Below are 16,636 nucleotides of genomic sequence, written 5' to 3'. Positions count from 1 at the left end.
AGAGAGAGAAGGAGGAGAGGAGGAGGAGGTGTTCAGCTGCATCACATAGAGATGAAGGAGAGATTCATCCAAAAAAATAACATCAGATCATCAGCCTGTTCAGCTGCTGAAGCCTGGAGTGAGGGAGGGAGGGAGAGGGGGGAGAGAGGGAGGGAGAGAGAGAGAGGGAGGGAGGGAGGGAGGGAGAGGGGGGGGTGAGGGAGAGAGAGAGAGGGAGGGAGAGGGGGGAGTGAGGGAGAGAGAGAGAGAAGGGGGGGGGGGGGAGGCGGGGGGAGGCGCAGACTGTATTTAAAGCTGGCCAAACTCTCCCGGAAACGGCCGCTGCCATCTTGCACTGGTGACACTGGTGGTGAGTCGCGGTATTGAGGTCCCGCCCATACACCTGCCCGACCCAATCACAAGCACACCACAGTCAATCACAGGTGTCAATCGTGATGTCCCACCCCCAAGTCACCCCCAAATATCTAATTAAAACAAACTTATCAGAACAATGAACACTTGAACAAACCCGAGGTAGTGAATATTGATAACGTAAATGTACTTCAAGCTGAAGTAAACAGTCACTGGAGACTGAAGAGTTGAATGCAACACATGGAAATACTACTCTGCTTGTTTTCATTGACCCAGTCTTTGTTTGACTCTAGTCCTCATAAAGGAGACGACACAAATGAAATGGAATCCATCAAGTGCCTTAAAGTGATCAGTTTGGATTCTTGTAGAAAGCAAAAAATATTTATATTATTTGATTTAATTTGTGTTGTTGTTGAAATGTGCCCACCATTACAAGGCTGTAACACTCAGGAGCTAATCAGGAGCTTTTTTCAAGGTTTTTGTAGAGTGCAAAAACTGATATTCTTTATTTTAATTTAATTCATTTTATTGTTGATGAAAACACATCATTCCAAGACTGTACATTGTCAGATTCTTTATAAGACCCTGCTATAATTGTTGATTTTTTAAAAATGTGTGTTGAATTAATGACTTATTTCCTGTTTGAACATCTCCGTTCTTCAGGAAACCGGAAAACCCGTTTGTAAATACACAGTGTGTTTCCTGTCCTACAGAAACCTCTTGCATTATGTGGCCAAAAGTATTTGGACAACTGAATGTTTTTGTCATATTGATTAATATGGGGTGTGATACATACTTTTTTACAGTTTGAACCAGCATGTAGCTCTGAACAACAACACTGATAAATGACAGACATGATTTCAGCTTCTGGTTTTAAAATAAAAAAAGTCTTTATTGAACAGTAAAAACTTCTCCCATAATTATCAAGTTTTCTGTCTTTAACACAGATTACAACTCATATTCAGAAACAGATTCAGCTGGACATTGAAACATTCAGCTTTTTATTTTCTCTAAATTTCTCTATATTTAAATGATCATTAAAAGTCCTAATTAATAATTCTGTTTAACTCTTCAGTCTGTAAATAATAAATTAATTAATTTTGATCTATCAAAAGACAAAGTCAGAGGCTAAATGTTTTTTGTTATTTCCAGGGCTGCAGTCAAGTCACTGACAAGTCAGAGTTTAAACACTAGTCGAGAGTAAGACAAATCCGAGTTGACCAAAATAAGTCAAATTATCCATGAGATAAATTTGAGTCAAAACACCCACAAGACAGAAACAAGTCAGTCAAAACACTCAAAAGACAGAAACAAGTCAGTTAAAACACTCACAAGACAGAAACAAGTCAGTCAAAACACACAAGACAGAAACAAGTCAGTCAAAACACTCAAAAAACAGAAACAAGTCAGAGTAAAAACACTCAAAAGACAGAAACAAGTCAGTCAAAACACTCACAAGACAGAAACAAGTCAGTCAAAACACTCACAAGTCAGAAACAAGTCACTCCAAACACCCTCAAGACAGAAACAAGTCGCTCCTTGCTACCTTGTCATTGGCTGTTTCAAAGTAATCCTTGCCATCTTTGCTCTTCATCGCCATCTTCTCCGCCTTCTTCATGGCACGTTTCTTCGACTGCTTCATCAGGCAGCATTTTACCATCACTGTGACGACTATCACCAGCACCACTAGCGCCGCCACAGCAACAAGCACCGGGATCAGGATACCTGACAGCAAGCCACTGTCGCCGTTTGCCACCATATCCATGCATGCCTGCGAGTCCTCGTCATGGTGTTTCCCATTCTCGTCGGAGCAAACGCACCTGTGGGAGCCCTCGGTGTTCAGGCAGGTGTACCTGCAGGGGGAGCTGCCACTACACTCATCAATGTCCACACAGTTTCCAGAAGCGTCTTTATCGAAGCCGTCCTCACACGGCTGGCAGACGGTGGTGAAGTTGGCAGGGGAGTCGTCCAGCAGCCGCCACACAGCAGGACGGCCCAAGCAGTAAAGCTCCAGCTGAATTGTGGACCAGCACTCTACCTGGATCCTGCTGCTGTTGTCAGGGTCCAGACTGAGGAAGCGGGCACCAGGAATGAGGGGGTGCTGACATGAGTCCAACCCTGGCACTGGTTCAAGGTCAGGGTCAGGTCCCTGTAGTTCAGGTCCAGTTTTAGGCTTAAGGTCAGTTTCTGTTTCTGGTCCTTGAGTAGGAAGTTTATGTTCAGGTGAAGTTGGTTCTGGTTTTAGTGTTGCAGGTCTAGGTTCAGGCTTAGGTGATTCTGGTGTAGCAGGTTTAAGTGGTTCTGGTGTAGCAAGTTTAGGTGATTCTGGTGTAGCTGGTTGCTGAGTAGCAGGTTTAACACTGGCCTCTCTTTCCTCAGGTGTATGTCTTTCCTCAGGTGTCTCTCTGCCCTTAAGTGTCTCTCTTGTCAGTGTGTCTCTCAGCTTACAGATAAACTGGTAACTGGTCTTACAGGTGACAGGGATCAGGCCCCACCTGGTCACTGTCGACCCGTCTAACTCCCCCTTTAGCGCTGCACAGCGAACCGTCGTGCAGGTTCGCTTTGGCTCCGCTGTCCAGCGGCTCACCTGCGACTTCTCGCTGCCATCCTCCATCCACTTGAATCCTCTCAGTGGCAGCATGGGAACGACACACTCCTTCTTGACCCTCCTCAGCCCAACCCAGAAGGTGAATTCGTTCTGATTCAGAGGTGACGATGACTTGGAGACCAGGCTGAGGATGTCTGCGACCTCCTGCTCGGTGGCGAGGGTGGTGAGGACGCCTGGGGAACAGTCCTCCATGGCCTGATCGAAGCTGGCGTGGGTGTGGTGGACTGTGTAGCGTGGTGGTGAAGCTGGGTCACCCGAGATGTTTCTTAACAGGACGATGACCACCCAAAGGTAAATCCAGCTGGAGCAGAACTGAGACGCCATTTTCTCTGACTCCTCCCCCCCTGATGATGATGTCAGTCTGTCAAAACAGAGATCGTTGCACAAAAAGTTTGTTTCTGTTTGCACATAAAACTGTAAAAGAGACCAAATTGAAATATTTCTAGAAGAGGTAACATTTTCTGAAGAAACTTTGAGTGTGCTCACTTCAGTTTAAAGATTTGATTCCCGGGGTCTCACTGACTGACTGCATCGATCAGATTATTGATATCTCCAAACCAGTAGGGACAAAACTGAAGTCACTGCTTTTGGTTCTCCACAAGGACAGGTAGAAGGTCAGGAATGTACGAATGTACATTGTCTTAACACTTATTAATATATCTATTTAATATCTATTTTGAACAAATATTTTTGCCTTCACCTAACAATAGAAAAGTACTAAGTTACTAGATTTAGCGGAACTAAATCTAGTGAGTTTCAACTATGCATCATTTCAAAGCGATGGACGAGCCTGGAGTTACTTAAGTAACAATTTTTTCTTTGTCTTATTCACAGCTGCTACTAACTGATTAAGCACACAGTCCAAGAAATTGTTTTCACACTGCATTAAACTTAATCAAAGATCATCGTCCTAAACTGATTCAGTAATTGTTGATAGAACGGTTCTGTTAGTGTCTTCAGACTCTTTTTGTCTGATTCTAAAGAGTAGGAAAGAAGGAAGAAGAGTCTTCCTGCTCCTGATCTTTATCACTTATGTTCAAGATGACACAAATCTGACTATAATGACTTTAATGAGTTAATTTTCTTACCCTCAAACTGAGACTCAACTCGTCTTCTTCAGCTCCTCTCCTCCTTTATCTCTTTACCTTCTTCTCTTCACTTTCTTCTCTTCCAGTTCTTTCTCTGATTTTCTCCCACCTTTTCCACAGATGTTCTCCTTCTTTTCTTCTAGTCCCTCCCAGTTTCTGTTGGTTTGTCCTCCACAGTAGCTCTGCTGATAGACTGACTGCCGCCGCCCCCCGCCCCCCCCCCCCAGGACAGGAAGTGTGTTGTGTCTTGATATGGCGAACTACTTTCCTCCAGAGAAACACTGTTGTTCTCGAGATGAGAAACAAACTTCAGAGTCAAGATTCTGAAACCAGTTTCATGTTTGAACCAAGTCTCTCAAATGTCTTCATATTTTCAAAGTAAGATAAACTGTATTGATCCTGCACAAGGAAACAGAAATACAGATAAGCCACTTGAATTTAACCTGAACAGACACAATGTAGATATAATTCAACTCAACTTTATTTAAACGGCACTTTACACACAACACAGTTGATCCAAAGAGCACCATTGTATTTGTACAAACAGTGGAAACTACCTCATTCACATACAGTGGAGTATGATTGTTGAACAGCAACCCAGATGCTTCCTGCTTCCTGGAGGAAGTGTGTGAAGAATGGCAGGAAGTCAAGGGTCGTGGAGGGTGGAGCTATGACCAATGGATCGCTGTTGTCATGGTAACACCCTGATAGTAACGTGACTGTGTGTGTGTGTGTGTGTGTGTGTTAGTCCTCATCAGATTTAACTGAGATTTATTTTGGAGGTTTTCGTGAACCACCTGCTCATGATTGGTCATTTTCTAAAGCTCATTATGACATCAGAAATAAATAATAGTACAAAAACTACCCGCACAAAATACTACCAGTAGCACTAGCAGTAGAAGAACTTTAAAAAACACACAAGCACCCAAACGGGTAATACTATTAGTACTACTAGTACTAATAGTAATAGTACAAGCAATACTATAATAATAATAATAATATATTACTATCAGTATACAATAAAGCCGGTTTTACTTACCAGTAAAATCACTTCTAGTTGCAACTTCACAAACAGCACTACCAGTAACACTGGTATGAAGGTACTAGTTTGACCCTGCACTTCCTGTGTGATGCTGCTGAGGACCGGTGAAATAATAGTTCACCTCAATAGAGTTGATCCACAGTTAATCAGCTGTTTAATAGGATAAAAAATCAATAACAGTCTGAAGAGTGATGAATGAACCTCAATAAAGTATCATATTATTAATATTACTATTATTCATTATAAAATGTCTATCTGTTCTTCTTCTGTGGTGTCACCTGTCCACCTGCAGCAGGTGAGCACCCTGCTGAACTGATGACGCAAGTCTGCCCTCAGCTGATTGGTCGGTTATGTTATCGATCCTGTGACACTCACTCTGACTGACTGCAAATCAGCTGATAGGAGGGTTCAGGTGAGGTCACACACACCCACACCTGCTGTGTGACAAACAGATTATTGATTACTGATCAGGCGTCCTGCTGCTCTCAGTTGGAGGCGGAGCTCTAACGAGGAGAAAGCGACTTTCTGTGGAGGACCAGACTTATTAACAAAATGAAAGATCCTGAATATATCCTGAATATAAACTCTGGAGGTCAACTGCTGAGTATTTCAGTGTTCAACAGACACATTTTATTTAGTTAGTCTCTCTTAAAAGCTCAAACTGACAGAGCATCACCGTGGCGATCGATCGAAGTCAGCAAGGAGGGTCGCCACCGTGGCAACAGAGTCAGAGAGGAAGGTCGTCACTGCAGCAACAGAGAGAGGAGGGTCTTCACCACTGCCAGACAGTAGAAGTGACAGTAGACACAGCAGAGTCCAGTCCAGCAGTCAGCAGAGTAATAATCCAGGTCAGATGGTGGAGTTCTGCTGCCCCCTGCTGGATGTCAAGTTTCGTCTGATCTCATTTGTTCTTTAATTTTCTTCATCACAAACAGTTAAAACCTAACTCCAAAGAACACATAGATTATTAATTTATTAACTGAAATCTGCAGAAGATTTTGGATGAAAAGATGTTTTAAAATAACATCATCAGAGTGTGTGTACTCCTCATTATTATTAATATTAATGTCGTGACAATGTTGTACTGTGAAGGAGAAAATGACAGCAACAGTTAACTTCTCCACAGCAGAGTTTTATTAGAAACATGAACAAAGAATGAAAACATGAACTTTTAGGACTTTCAGTGTTCAACAGCTTCAAAGCGAAACAACAAAAAACAAAGAAATGACCAACAGTCGCCCACAGATCAGGGACTAATATAAAGGAAGTGCACAAACTTCTCTTATAATTTATGGAGAATTATTATCCCTGCTGAACAAACATCGCTGTGGTTAGAAAATGTAATAATCTAACTTAATCTGATTACACGTCACGTTTTACATCAAACAGCTGCTGTAGGTTTCTGAAACCTGTTGATCGTCACAAAACACAAAAGACACTTCACACAAAGCTGCTCTGCTTGACTCAAGTTACAACAATGACGTTTTGTGACGATCAATAAGTTCTTACATTACTGTGATGACTCAAAGTTTCCAGACTCTGTTGTTTCTTTTCTTTGCAGTCGCTCAGCAGAGATGATCTGATTTCACATTAGTCACCATGTGATAAACAGCTGAAAGAAAATAGATTAACTGGCTGAAAAAGATTTTCTGTCTTCTGTCTGTCTCTGATGGCAGCACAAAGTTTCCTTCTAACTGTTTTTATGCTTTTTAAATTATGAAACACTCAAATATTTTTTTCCTCTTTTTGAAAAACTGCTTGAACTTTGTGCATTTGAACAGTTGTATTAAACACAGAAACAGCAGCAGACCAGAGGTCAGCTGTCTCACTGCCATGTTGGATTAAAACCTTTTAAAAGGAGCAACTTTCAGCTCCTGAAATCATAAACTTACTTTACACGTTGACTCTTTTCAAACGCCTGCAGTACAGTTTTAGATTTCTGAATGTATTTTTCATACTTTTCCAGACAGCTTTTGGTTTCCATAAGTTATTAAGATCTATAGGAAAATTATTGAAATTTAAACTTACTTCAATATGACGGATGACACGATTTCTGGTTGTTAATTTGCACCAATCAGAATTCTCACCTGCATCTGCTGTGCTAAGCTACTGCTAACAGACATCACTTCCTGCTGCTGTTAGACAAGGCTTTAATTGTGAAGCAACTACAGGAACATTGGACATTGTATTTGTCACCTAGGTTACCTGCTAATTGTTCCATAACTTTATAAAATGTTAGCAGTGATGTAACACAACAGCATCAGACTTCAAACAGGATGTTTAACATGCGTCTCTACTGGTTATCATTGTTGTGAACCTGCTGCAGGTAACAGCAGGCAGTGTTGGCTTGTTAGTTCGTTGGTTGACAGGTTGTCATGGGAACTCAGGCAGCAAATGCAAAACAAAAGAATAAACATAACGCAGGCAGGTGAGGGGACATGTGAGGGGATAGGTGAGGGGATAGGTGAGGGGACAGGTGAGGGGGCAGGTGAGGGGACAGGTGAAGGGGCAGGTGAGTTCAGGCGGCGCTGGAGACAGCAAGTTTCTTCAGGTGATCCATGAACACCTGCAGGCTGACGTCGTCTGTCAGGATGGGCGCTCCAGACTCCTGCAGAGCAAACATCACATTTCACATCAACACTAAAACTGGCGTCAGTCTGAATCAAAGGTCAAAGGTCAGAGTCTTACCTGTCCCCAGGCGTACATGTTGTTGTGGGTCTGGGAGGGGTTCACTTTGGAGAGCAAGAAGCGAGCCTGGAATCATCATCATCATCATCAGTCTTCAACTTGATATTGACAGAAAGTTGAACTGTGCATACATGTATTTAATATGTGTATTTCTACTATAAAATGATTTTTTTTTATGTTTAATAATTTATTTGTAATATTTCTTTATTTTTACTACAGAATACTATGTATGTATGAATGTATAGTGTATATATTGATGTATTACTGATGTATAGTTTATATACTGACAGCTGCAGAGAGGTCCTCATCAACGGTATCCACCAAGCCCGTGGCTACAGTTAACTCCAAGAGTCCACTCTCGCCGAAGGAAACCAAGGCGGTTTCTAATTCACACTGAACCCCCCGCTGGACCTGTACTGGAGCCTGCCCCTACGTTGCCTGAAACGGACAGACCTCCAAGCAACACTCTCCAGGGACGGCAACCCCCGTTGCTCTAGTGGTCGGATCTTCCATCGTTCGCCATCATAAACTTCATTATGTTTTTAACTGAAACATGGTTGGATGATAACAACAGGGCAGCAGCTCTTATTGAGTCAGCGCCTCCTAACTTTAACTTTCTGGATGTAGTTAGAGCAGGAAGAAGAGGAGGTGGAGTAGCCGTTATATTCAAAGATGTGTTCTTGTGCAAACAATTATCATTTGGTACATACAACTCATTTGAAATTTTGGCAAAGTACAAATGAAACAACTTAGCCAGCAGTTCACTCGCAATGTCACTAGAGACATAACCCGGTCTATGAAGGATCTGGAGACGGAGGTAGTAGCACTGCAGACTTTAGCAGAGTCTACAGGAGATCGAGGGCTTTTAGACTCCCTCAAGTACAAAAAGTCGGCCATAGCCAGCATGCTGGGCGTTACGGCACAGGGAGCTCTGGTCAGGTCTGGTTTCCTGAACATCTCACAGATGGACGCCCCCTCTCACTTCTCCTTTGGGCTGGAGCAGAAAAAATGGACAAAGAAGATCATTCATGCTTTACGATCGGGTAACGGCTCGGAGATCTCAGACTCATCTGAGATCTGGATGTTTGCTGCCGGTTTCTACAGAGACCTCTTTAAGAGTGAATGGTCACATAATCCAGATGTGCACAGCAGTTTCTTCAATGACTCCCTCAGGTAAGTACAGAAGCAAACCGTCACCTGGAGGCAGACATAACTCTGCAGGAGCTGTTCACAGCCATGGCGAGTTTGCAGAGCGGCAGAGCTCCGGGGATGGACGGCCTTCCTGTGGACTTCTATAAGTCCTTCTGGTCTGAAGTAGGGGGAGACCTGCTCGAGGTCCTGACAGACAGTCTCCAGGGAGGGAGACTACCTCTGAGCTGCAGGAGGGCCGTCATCACTCTGCTGCCCAAGAAGGGAGACCTACAAGACCTCAAGAACTGGAGGCCAGTCTCTCTGCTGTGCACGGATTATAAAATCCTGTCCAAAGTTCTGGCCTTGAGGCTGAGAGAGGTGATGGCGTCCATCATCCACCCCGACCAGACTTACTGTGTGCCCGGCAGGCTCATAAGTGACAATGTCGCTCTAATTCGAGATGTTTTGTAACTCTCCAGTTCATTGACTATAGACACCGGTCTTATTTCCATCGACCAGGAAAAGGCTTTTGACCGGGTTGAACACCAATACTTATGGCAGACTTTGGCTGCCTTTGGGTTCAACCAAGGCTTTATAGCCAAGATACGGATTCTCTATAGTGACATTTTGAGCGTCCTGAAAATAAATGGTGGCCTGAGTGCTCCTTTTAACATCCAGAGGGGGGTGAGACAGGGATGCTCTCTCTCTGGCATGCTGTATTCTGTAGCCTTCGAGCCTCTGCTTCACAAACTGAGAAATGATCTTAGTGGTGTGTGTTTCCCTCATTGTAATGTGCCTTTTAAGTTGTCTGCATATGCTGATGACCTTATTGTGCTGGTCAATACACAAAGAGATGTGGACATTTTAGCAGACGCTGTCAACAAGTTTGGTTTTATCTCATCTGCAAAGGTAAACTGGGGGAAGAGCGAGGCTGTGATGGTGGGGAGAGGCTGGGGGATCGGCTCAGGCTCCCTGGTGCTTTAGTCTGGAGGAAGGGAGGGCTGAAATACCTTGGAGTTTTCCTTGGCGATGAGGCCGTCACAAGGAAGAGCTGGGACGATGTCCTTGAAAAGGTTAAAGGTCGGCTCTCAAAGTGGAGGTGGCTTTTACCGAAGATGTCCTACAGAGGCCGTACCTTGATTTTAAACAACCTCGTCTCATCTGCCCTGTGGCACCGGTTGGCCTGCGTCGATCCTCCAGTTTCTCTCCTGGCTCAGATACAGAGGGTTTTAATTGATTTTTTTTGGGAAAGGATGCACTGGGTCCCACAGAGTGTCCTCTTCCTTCCTAAGGAGGAGGGGGGGCAGGGCCTGGTCCATCTAGCCAGCAGGGGCGCTGCTTTCCGCCTCCAATTCCTACAAAGAATGCTTACTGGACCAAAGGACACTCTGTGGAGACCTTTATCCTGTTGCATCCTGAAAGGTTTTAACAACCTGGGTCTAGATTTTAGCCCTAACCCTGTTAATGGATACCACTGAGATGAGCACATCATCCCTGCCGGGTTTTTATAAGAGTGTTTTTAGGGTGTGGAACCTGCTGAAGAAAGAGAGACAGGAGAAGGTGGGCTCCCTGTACTGGCTCCTACAGGAACCCATCCTGTTGGGCACGTGACTGGATTGTCCCAGCTGGGGAGGAGCCACACTGTCCAGACTGCTGCAGACTGCAGGGGTCTCCAGGCTGGGACAGGTAGTGGAGCTGTCTGGGCCTCGGCTGGAGGACCCCGCTAGGCTGGCTGCTCGGTTGGGATTAAGGTCCATCCGAGTCACCGAGCAGCTGCTGGAGCACTGGAGATGTAAACTGACAGGACACGAGTGCCTACTTTTAAACTCTTTTATCAACGGTACAGTTGCTCCAAACAGAGAGGATCCGTATCCTGCCATCTGCCTGGTACCGGATTACAAAAACTGTAGCGGACCTCTGATGGAGCCTGTAAATCCTGCCTCCCTGAAGGGGGCCTCAGGGAAAACCCTTTACAGACTAATGGTAAAAACTTTGAACAGAGACAAATTAAATGGACGGACTGACACTCCATGGAGGGGTTACCTGGGTCTGGATCCCAGATCAAGACCTTCATGGAGGTCTTTGTACAAACCTCCACTGTCTAAAAAACATGCTGACTTGCAGTGGAGGATCCTCCATGGAATTATAGCAGTGAACTCCTTTGTGTCAGTCATCAATCCATCTGTGGAGGACAAATGTCCATTTTGTGACCACAGAGAGACTTTCACTGTTTTTATGAGCGTCACTGTCTTTCTGCACTGTTTCTGTTTTTACAAACTGTTTTTACCAGGTTTTTATTTGTGGTTTTAAATACACTCGCCAGCACAAGCACAAATGCCAGGTTTTAAACTTTGTTTTAGGACAGGCCAAGATGGCGGTGTATGTGAGCCGGAGGAGGACGGTGGAGGACGGGTTGATCGTTGATGTTGTTCCTGTGTGTGTGAAGATGATCAAGTCCAGAGTCCTGATTGATTTTAGCTTTTATAAGGCAGCAGGTGACCTGGACTCGTTCCAGCAGGTCTGGGTTTTGAAAAGGTTCTCTGTTCTGTGGCAGAGGGAGAACTCAGCTATGGAGATGTGCTCGTCTAAGTTATTTATTTATTTCTGGAAGGTTTTTAATGTAATTTATTACGCTTTTAATGTACTATGAAGAGCGGCTAATAAAGTTGATTTCAAAAATAAAATAAAAAATCTCTCTGTCTCTCTCTCTGTCCCTCTCTGCCACTGTCGCGGGAACTGTTGGGTCTCTGTAATAATATTATAGAGTTGGTCTAGACCTGCTCTATTTGTAATTTTTGATTTGGCGCTATATAAATAAAACTAAATTGAATTGAATAAAGAAACTGATATATTGACGTATATATATATGAATGTAAACATAGATACAGTTGTGTACATATATGCATGTGTGTTAGTGCCCCCACCTGGCTGCCTCCATGCTCGGTGTCGATGTATCTGGGCATGGGGAAGCGAGTATGCAGCAGCTCCTGGGCGTCGTCCACTGGAGCCTGAAGGAGGTGTTTGAAGTTTTCATACTCTGCCATTTCCTGATAACCGGCCTTCCTCCACTGAGCTACAGTCTGACAGACAGAGACGGGGGGTTTTGATTGTTTAGTTCTCCGCCACTGTTGCTAAGTGCAGGTTGTGGGTGTGTGTGTGTGTGTATATGTGTGTGTGTGTGTGTGTGTGTGTGTGTGTGTGTGTGTGTGTGTGAGCACCTCTCCGTGGTAGATGAGGATCTGAAAGAAAGTGTCCATCAGCAGGATTCGGTCTGGCAGGATGCTGCTGCTGTCCAACAGGACCGGCTTAAACAAAGAACACTCTTATCAATCACTGATCAATCACTGTGAGTGCAGCTGCTCTATGAAGCCTTCTCTGTCCCTTCACATTAAAGCTTCACTTCAGTTTGGAGTAAATACCTCAGGTGGTCCGTTGAATGAATAAGCGTAGAGCACAGGTTGAATCATGATGAGAGCCTGAGTCAGGTCCTGTCTATTGAACTGATGTCTGTAATATGAACTCTCATCTGGACTGTTGTTGAACACCTGCAGGAACGGAGAACGCCGCAGGTGGAACATGAACTGGAAAAAAAAAAACAGGTAACAGGTCAGCAACAGGTAACAGGCCAGCAACAGGTCAGCAACAGGTAGCAGGTCAGCAACAGGTAACAAGTCAGCAACAGGTAACAGGTCAGCAACAGGTAGCAGGTCAGCAACAGGTAACAAGTCAGCAACAGGTCAGCAACAGGTAGCAGGTCAGCAACAGGTAACAAGTCAGCAACAGGTAACAGGTCAGTAACAGGTAGCAGGTCAGCAACAGGTAACAGGTCAACAACAGGTAACAACAGGTAACAAGTCAACAACAGGTAACAACATGTAACAAGTCCGCAACAGGTAACAACAGGTAACAAGTCAGCAACAGGTAACAACATGTAACAAGTCAGCAACAGGTAACAACGTGTAACAAGTCAGCAACAGGTAACAGGTTAGCAACAAGTAACAGGTCAGCAACAGGAAACGTCATGTAACAAGTCAGCAACAGGTAACAACATGTAACAAGTCAGCAACAGGTCAGCAACAGGTAACAAGTCAGCAACAGGTAACAACATGTAACAAGTCAGCAACAGGTAACAACAGATAACAGGTCAGCAACAGGTAACAATAGGTAACAGGTCAGCAACAGGCAACGACAGGTAACAGATCAGCAACAGGTAGCAGGTCAGCAACAGGTCAGCAACATGTAACAAGTCAGCAACAAGTAACAGGTCAGCAACAGGTAACAAGTCAGGAACAGGTAACAACATGTAACAAGTCAGCAACAGGTCAGTAACAGGTAACAGGTTAGCAACAAGTAACAGGTCAGCAACAGGTAACAACAGGTAACAGGTCAGCAACAGGTAACAACATGTAACAAGTCAGCAACAGGTAACAACAGATAACAGGTCAACAACAAGTAACAGGTCAGAAACAGGTCAGCAGCAGGTAACTACATGTAACAAGTCAGCAACAGGTCAGCAACAGGTAACAGGTTAGGAACAAGTAACAGGTCAGCAACAGGTAACAACATGTAACAAGTCAGCAACAGGTAACAAGTCAGCAACAGGTAACAGGTCAGCAACAGGTAACAAGTCAGCAACAGGTAGCAGGTCAGCAACAGGTAACGACAGGTAACAGATCAGCAACAGGTAACAACATGTAACAAGTCAGCAACAAGTAACAACAGATAACAGGTCAGCAACAAGTAACAGGTCAGGAACAGGTAACAACATGTAACAAGTCAGCAACAAGTAACAACAGATAACAGGTCAGCAACAAGTAACAGGTTAGGAACAAGTAACAGGTCAGCAACAGGTAACAACATGTAACAAGTCAGCAACAGGTCAGCAACAGGTAACAAGTCAGCAACAGGTAACAGGTCAGCAACAGGTAACAGGTCAGGAACAGGTAACAACATGTAACAAGTCAGCAACAAGTAACAAGTAACAACAGATAACAGGTCAGCAACAAGTAACAGGTCAGGAACAGGTCAGCAACAGGTAACAGGTTAGGAACAAGTAACAGGTCAGCAACAGGTAACAACATGTAACAAGTCAGCAACAGGTCAGCAACAGGTAACAAGTCAGCAACAGGCAACAGGTCAGCAACAGGTAACAAGTCAGCAACAGGTAGCAGGTCAGCAACAGGTAACAGGTCAGCAACAGGTAGCAGGTCAGCAACAGGTAACGACAGGTAACAGATCAGCAACAGGTAACAACATATAACAAGTCAGCAACAAGTAACAACAGATAACAGGTCAGCAACAGGTAACAGGTCAGGAACAGGTAACAACATATAACAAGTCAGCAACAAGTAACAACAGATAACAGGTCAGCAACAAGTAACAGGTCAGGAACAGGTCAGCAACAGGTAACAGGTTAGGAACAAGTAACAGGTCCGCAACAGGTAACAACATGTAACAAGTCAGCAACAGGTCAGCAACAGGTAACAAGTCAGCAACAGGTAACAGGTCAGTAACAAGTAACAGGTTAGCAACAAGTAACAGGTCAGCAACAGGTAACAACAGGTAACAGGTCAGTAACAAGTCAACAACAGGTAACAACAGATAACAGGTCAGCAACAAGTAACAGGTCAGGAACAGGTCAGCAACAGGTAACAACATGTAACAAGTCAGCAACAGGTCAGCAACAGGTAACAGGTTAGGAACAAGTAACAGGTCCAAAACAGGTAACAACAGGTAACAAGTCAGCAACAGGTGACAACATGTAACAAGTCAGCAACAGGTCAGCAACAGGTAACAAGTCAGCAACGGGTAACAGGTCAGCAACAGGTAACAAGTCAGCAACAGGTAGCAGGTCAGCAACAGGTAACAACAGGTAACAGATCAGCAATAGGTAACAGGTCAGCAACAGGTAACAACAAGTAACAGGTCAGCAACAGGTCAGCAACTGGTAACAGGTTAGCAACAGGTCAGCAACAGGTAACAACAGGTAACAGGTTAGCAACAGGTCAGCAAGAGGTAACAACAGGTAACAGGTCAGCAACAAGTAATGGTCAGGAACAGGTCAGCAAGAGGTAACAGGTCAGCAACAGGTAACAACATGTAACAAGTCAGCAACAGGTAACAGGTCAGGAACAGGTCAGCAACAGGTAACAGGTTAGGAACAAGTAACAGGTCCGCAACAGGTAACAACAGGTAACAAGTCAGCAACAGGTAACAACATGTAACAAGTCAGCAACAGGTCAGCAACAGGTAACAAGTCAGCAACAAGTAACAGGTCAGCAACAGGTCAGTAACAGGTAACAGGTTAGCAACAAGTAACAGGTCAGCAACAGGTAACAACATGTAACAAGTCAGCAACAGGTAACAACAGATAACAGGTCAGCAACAAGTAACAGGTCAGGAACAGGTCAGCAACAGGTAACAACATGTAACAAGTCAGCAACAGGTAACAGGTTAGGAACAAGTGACAGGTCCGCAACAGGTAACAACAGGCAACAAGTCAGCAACAGGTAACAACATGTAACAAGTCAGCAACAGGTCAGCAACAGGTAACAAGTCAGCAACGGGTAACAGGTCAGCAACAGGTAGCAGGTCAGCAACAGGTAACGACAGGTAACAGATCAGCAATAGGTAACAGGTCAGCAACTGGTAACAACATGTAAGAGGTCAGCAATTGGTCAGCAACTGGTAACAGGTTAGCAACAGGTCAGCAACAGGTAACAACATGTAACAAGTCAGCAACAGGTAACAACAGGTAACAGGTCAGCAACAGGTCAGCAACAAGTAACAGGTTAGCAAGGCTCCACCTGCTGAATCCCTTAAAGCCCTTTTTTAACTTTCAATATCTCAGCAGGTGTTACAGTGTGTGGCACAGGTAATATGTCAATACAGTTGGTGGACTAATAATACATGCAGAACAGGTACAGCAGAGTATTACGGGATGTAGATCACCTGAGGGTAGAGGGAGAAGGTCTCAGAGAACCTGAAGGAGTTTGGGTCATCTTTGTGATAATCTCCAAACTTCTGACACTGAACACAAACAGAGATTAAAGTTAAAATCATCATATATTTGAATCATGAGTCTATAACTGTAGTTTTTACACACCAGTCTGATGAGCTGTCTGTCCAACCACCGGAGAACATCAGGACCCTCCTCCGTCTCCGCCCGGTACACTGCCAACCTGGCCATCAAGATGGCCGCCGCCTCCTGATCGAAGGATGCCGCAATGCTCTGAATCTGAGTCTGAGCGTCTGCCCAGCTGGAAGGAGAGGAGAGGGAGGAAAGAGGGGAGGAAAGACAGGAAGAACGGGGAGGAGAGAGAAGGACATTACAGGAACAGCAAATTCCTTGTAATGTACTGTATGTTAATTGGCAATAAACAGTTTCTGATTCTGATTCTGATTCTGACATTACCCCCCCCCCGGGGAACTGTGTGTGTGTGTGTGTGTGTGTGTGTGTGTGTATCACAGGGAGAGTTTGGCTTCATTTTTGTATAGTGGGAGGAAGTAGAGACGCGTCAGCCATCTTGTGTGTCTGTGAGTGAGTGTTGTCGTACTTCCTGGCAGTGGTGGTGACTCTGATGCGTCTCTGTCCAGATGAGTGTTGGTACTGAGTGACAAACTGGATTGCTCCACGGCCGCCCTGAGGGATCGGAGCATTATGCTGCAACACAAACAACAAAAAGGTTCAACAGCTGGAATCTGATCTACACATTCAACAGTCTGGTG

The 16,636-nt window shown here is 44.5% G+C and overlaps 2 protein-coding genes across 3 annotated transcripts in view; both read right to left on the bottom strand.

Annotated features, from left to right (window-relative positions):
* Positions 1 to 1,225: 1,225 nt before the first annotated feature.
* On the bottom strand, positions 1,226 to 4,181 carry clec14a (C-type lectin domain containing 14A). The gene is made up of 2 exons (XM_070920509.1): positions 4,048 to 4,181; positions 1,226 to 3,320 (listed from the first exon to the last, which is right to left on the bottom strand). The coding sequence occupies exon 2, from the start codon at positions 3,281 to 3,283 to the stop codon at positions 1,868 to 1,870; it is 1,416 nt and encodes a 471-aa protein (XP_070776610.1). The 5' UTR covers positions 3,284 to 3,320; positions 4,048 to 4,181; the 3' UTR covers positions 1,226 to 1,867.
* A 2,024-nt stretch (positions 4,182 to 6,205) lies between these two features.
* sec23a (Sec23 homolog A, coat complex II component) overlaps positions 6,206 to 16,636 on the bottom strand; it is a 31,440-nt gene continuing 21,009 nt past the window's right edge. For both annotated transcript variants that reach the window (XM_070920202.1, XM_070920201.1), the window contains 8 exons: positions 16,465 to 16,571; positions 16,014 to 16,167; positions 15,860 to 15,937; positions 12,328 to 12,489; positions 12,127 to 12,213; positions 11,833 to 11,988; positions 7,778 to 7,843; positions 6,206 to 7,697 (listed from right to left, as the gene is read on the bottom strand). In XM_070920202.1, the coding sequence (XP_070776303.1) occupies positions 7,608 to 7,697; positions 7,778 to 7,843; positions 11,833 to 11,988; positions 12,127 to 12,213; positions 12,328 to 12,489; positions 15,860 to 15,937; positions 16,014 to 16,167; positions 16,465 to 16,571 (900 nt within the window). In that variant the 3' untranslated portion in view covers positions 6,206 to 7,607. The remainder of the gene's footprint in view (positions 7,698 to 7,777; positions 7,844 to 11,832; positions 11,989 to 12,126; positions 12,214 to 12,327; positions 12,490 to 15,859; positions 15,938 to 16,013; positions 16,168 to 16,464; positions 16,572 to 16,636) is intronic.

This window comes from Enoplosus armatus, chromosome 15, assembly GCF_043641665.1.
Source record: "Enoplosus armatus isolate fEnoArm2 chromosome 15, fEnoArm2.hap1, whole genome shotgun sequence".
Taxonomy (NCBI): domain Eukaryota; kingdom Metazoa; phylum Chordata; class Actinopteri; order Centrarchiformes; family Enoplosidae; genus Enoplosus; species Enoplosus armatus.
This window is presented reverse-complemented; position numbering and strand designations above follow the sequence as displayed.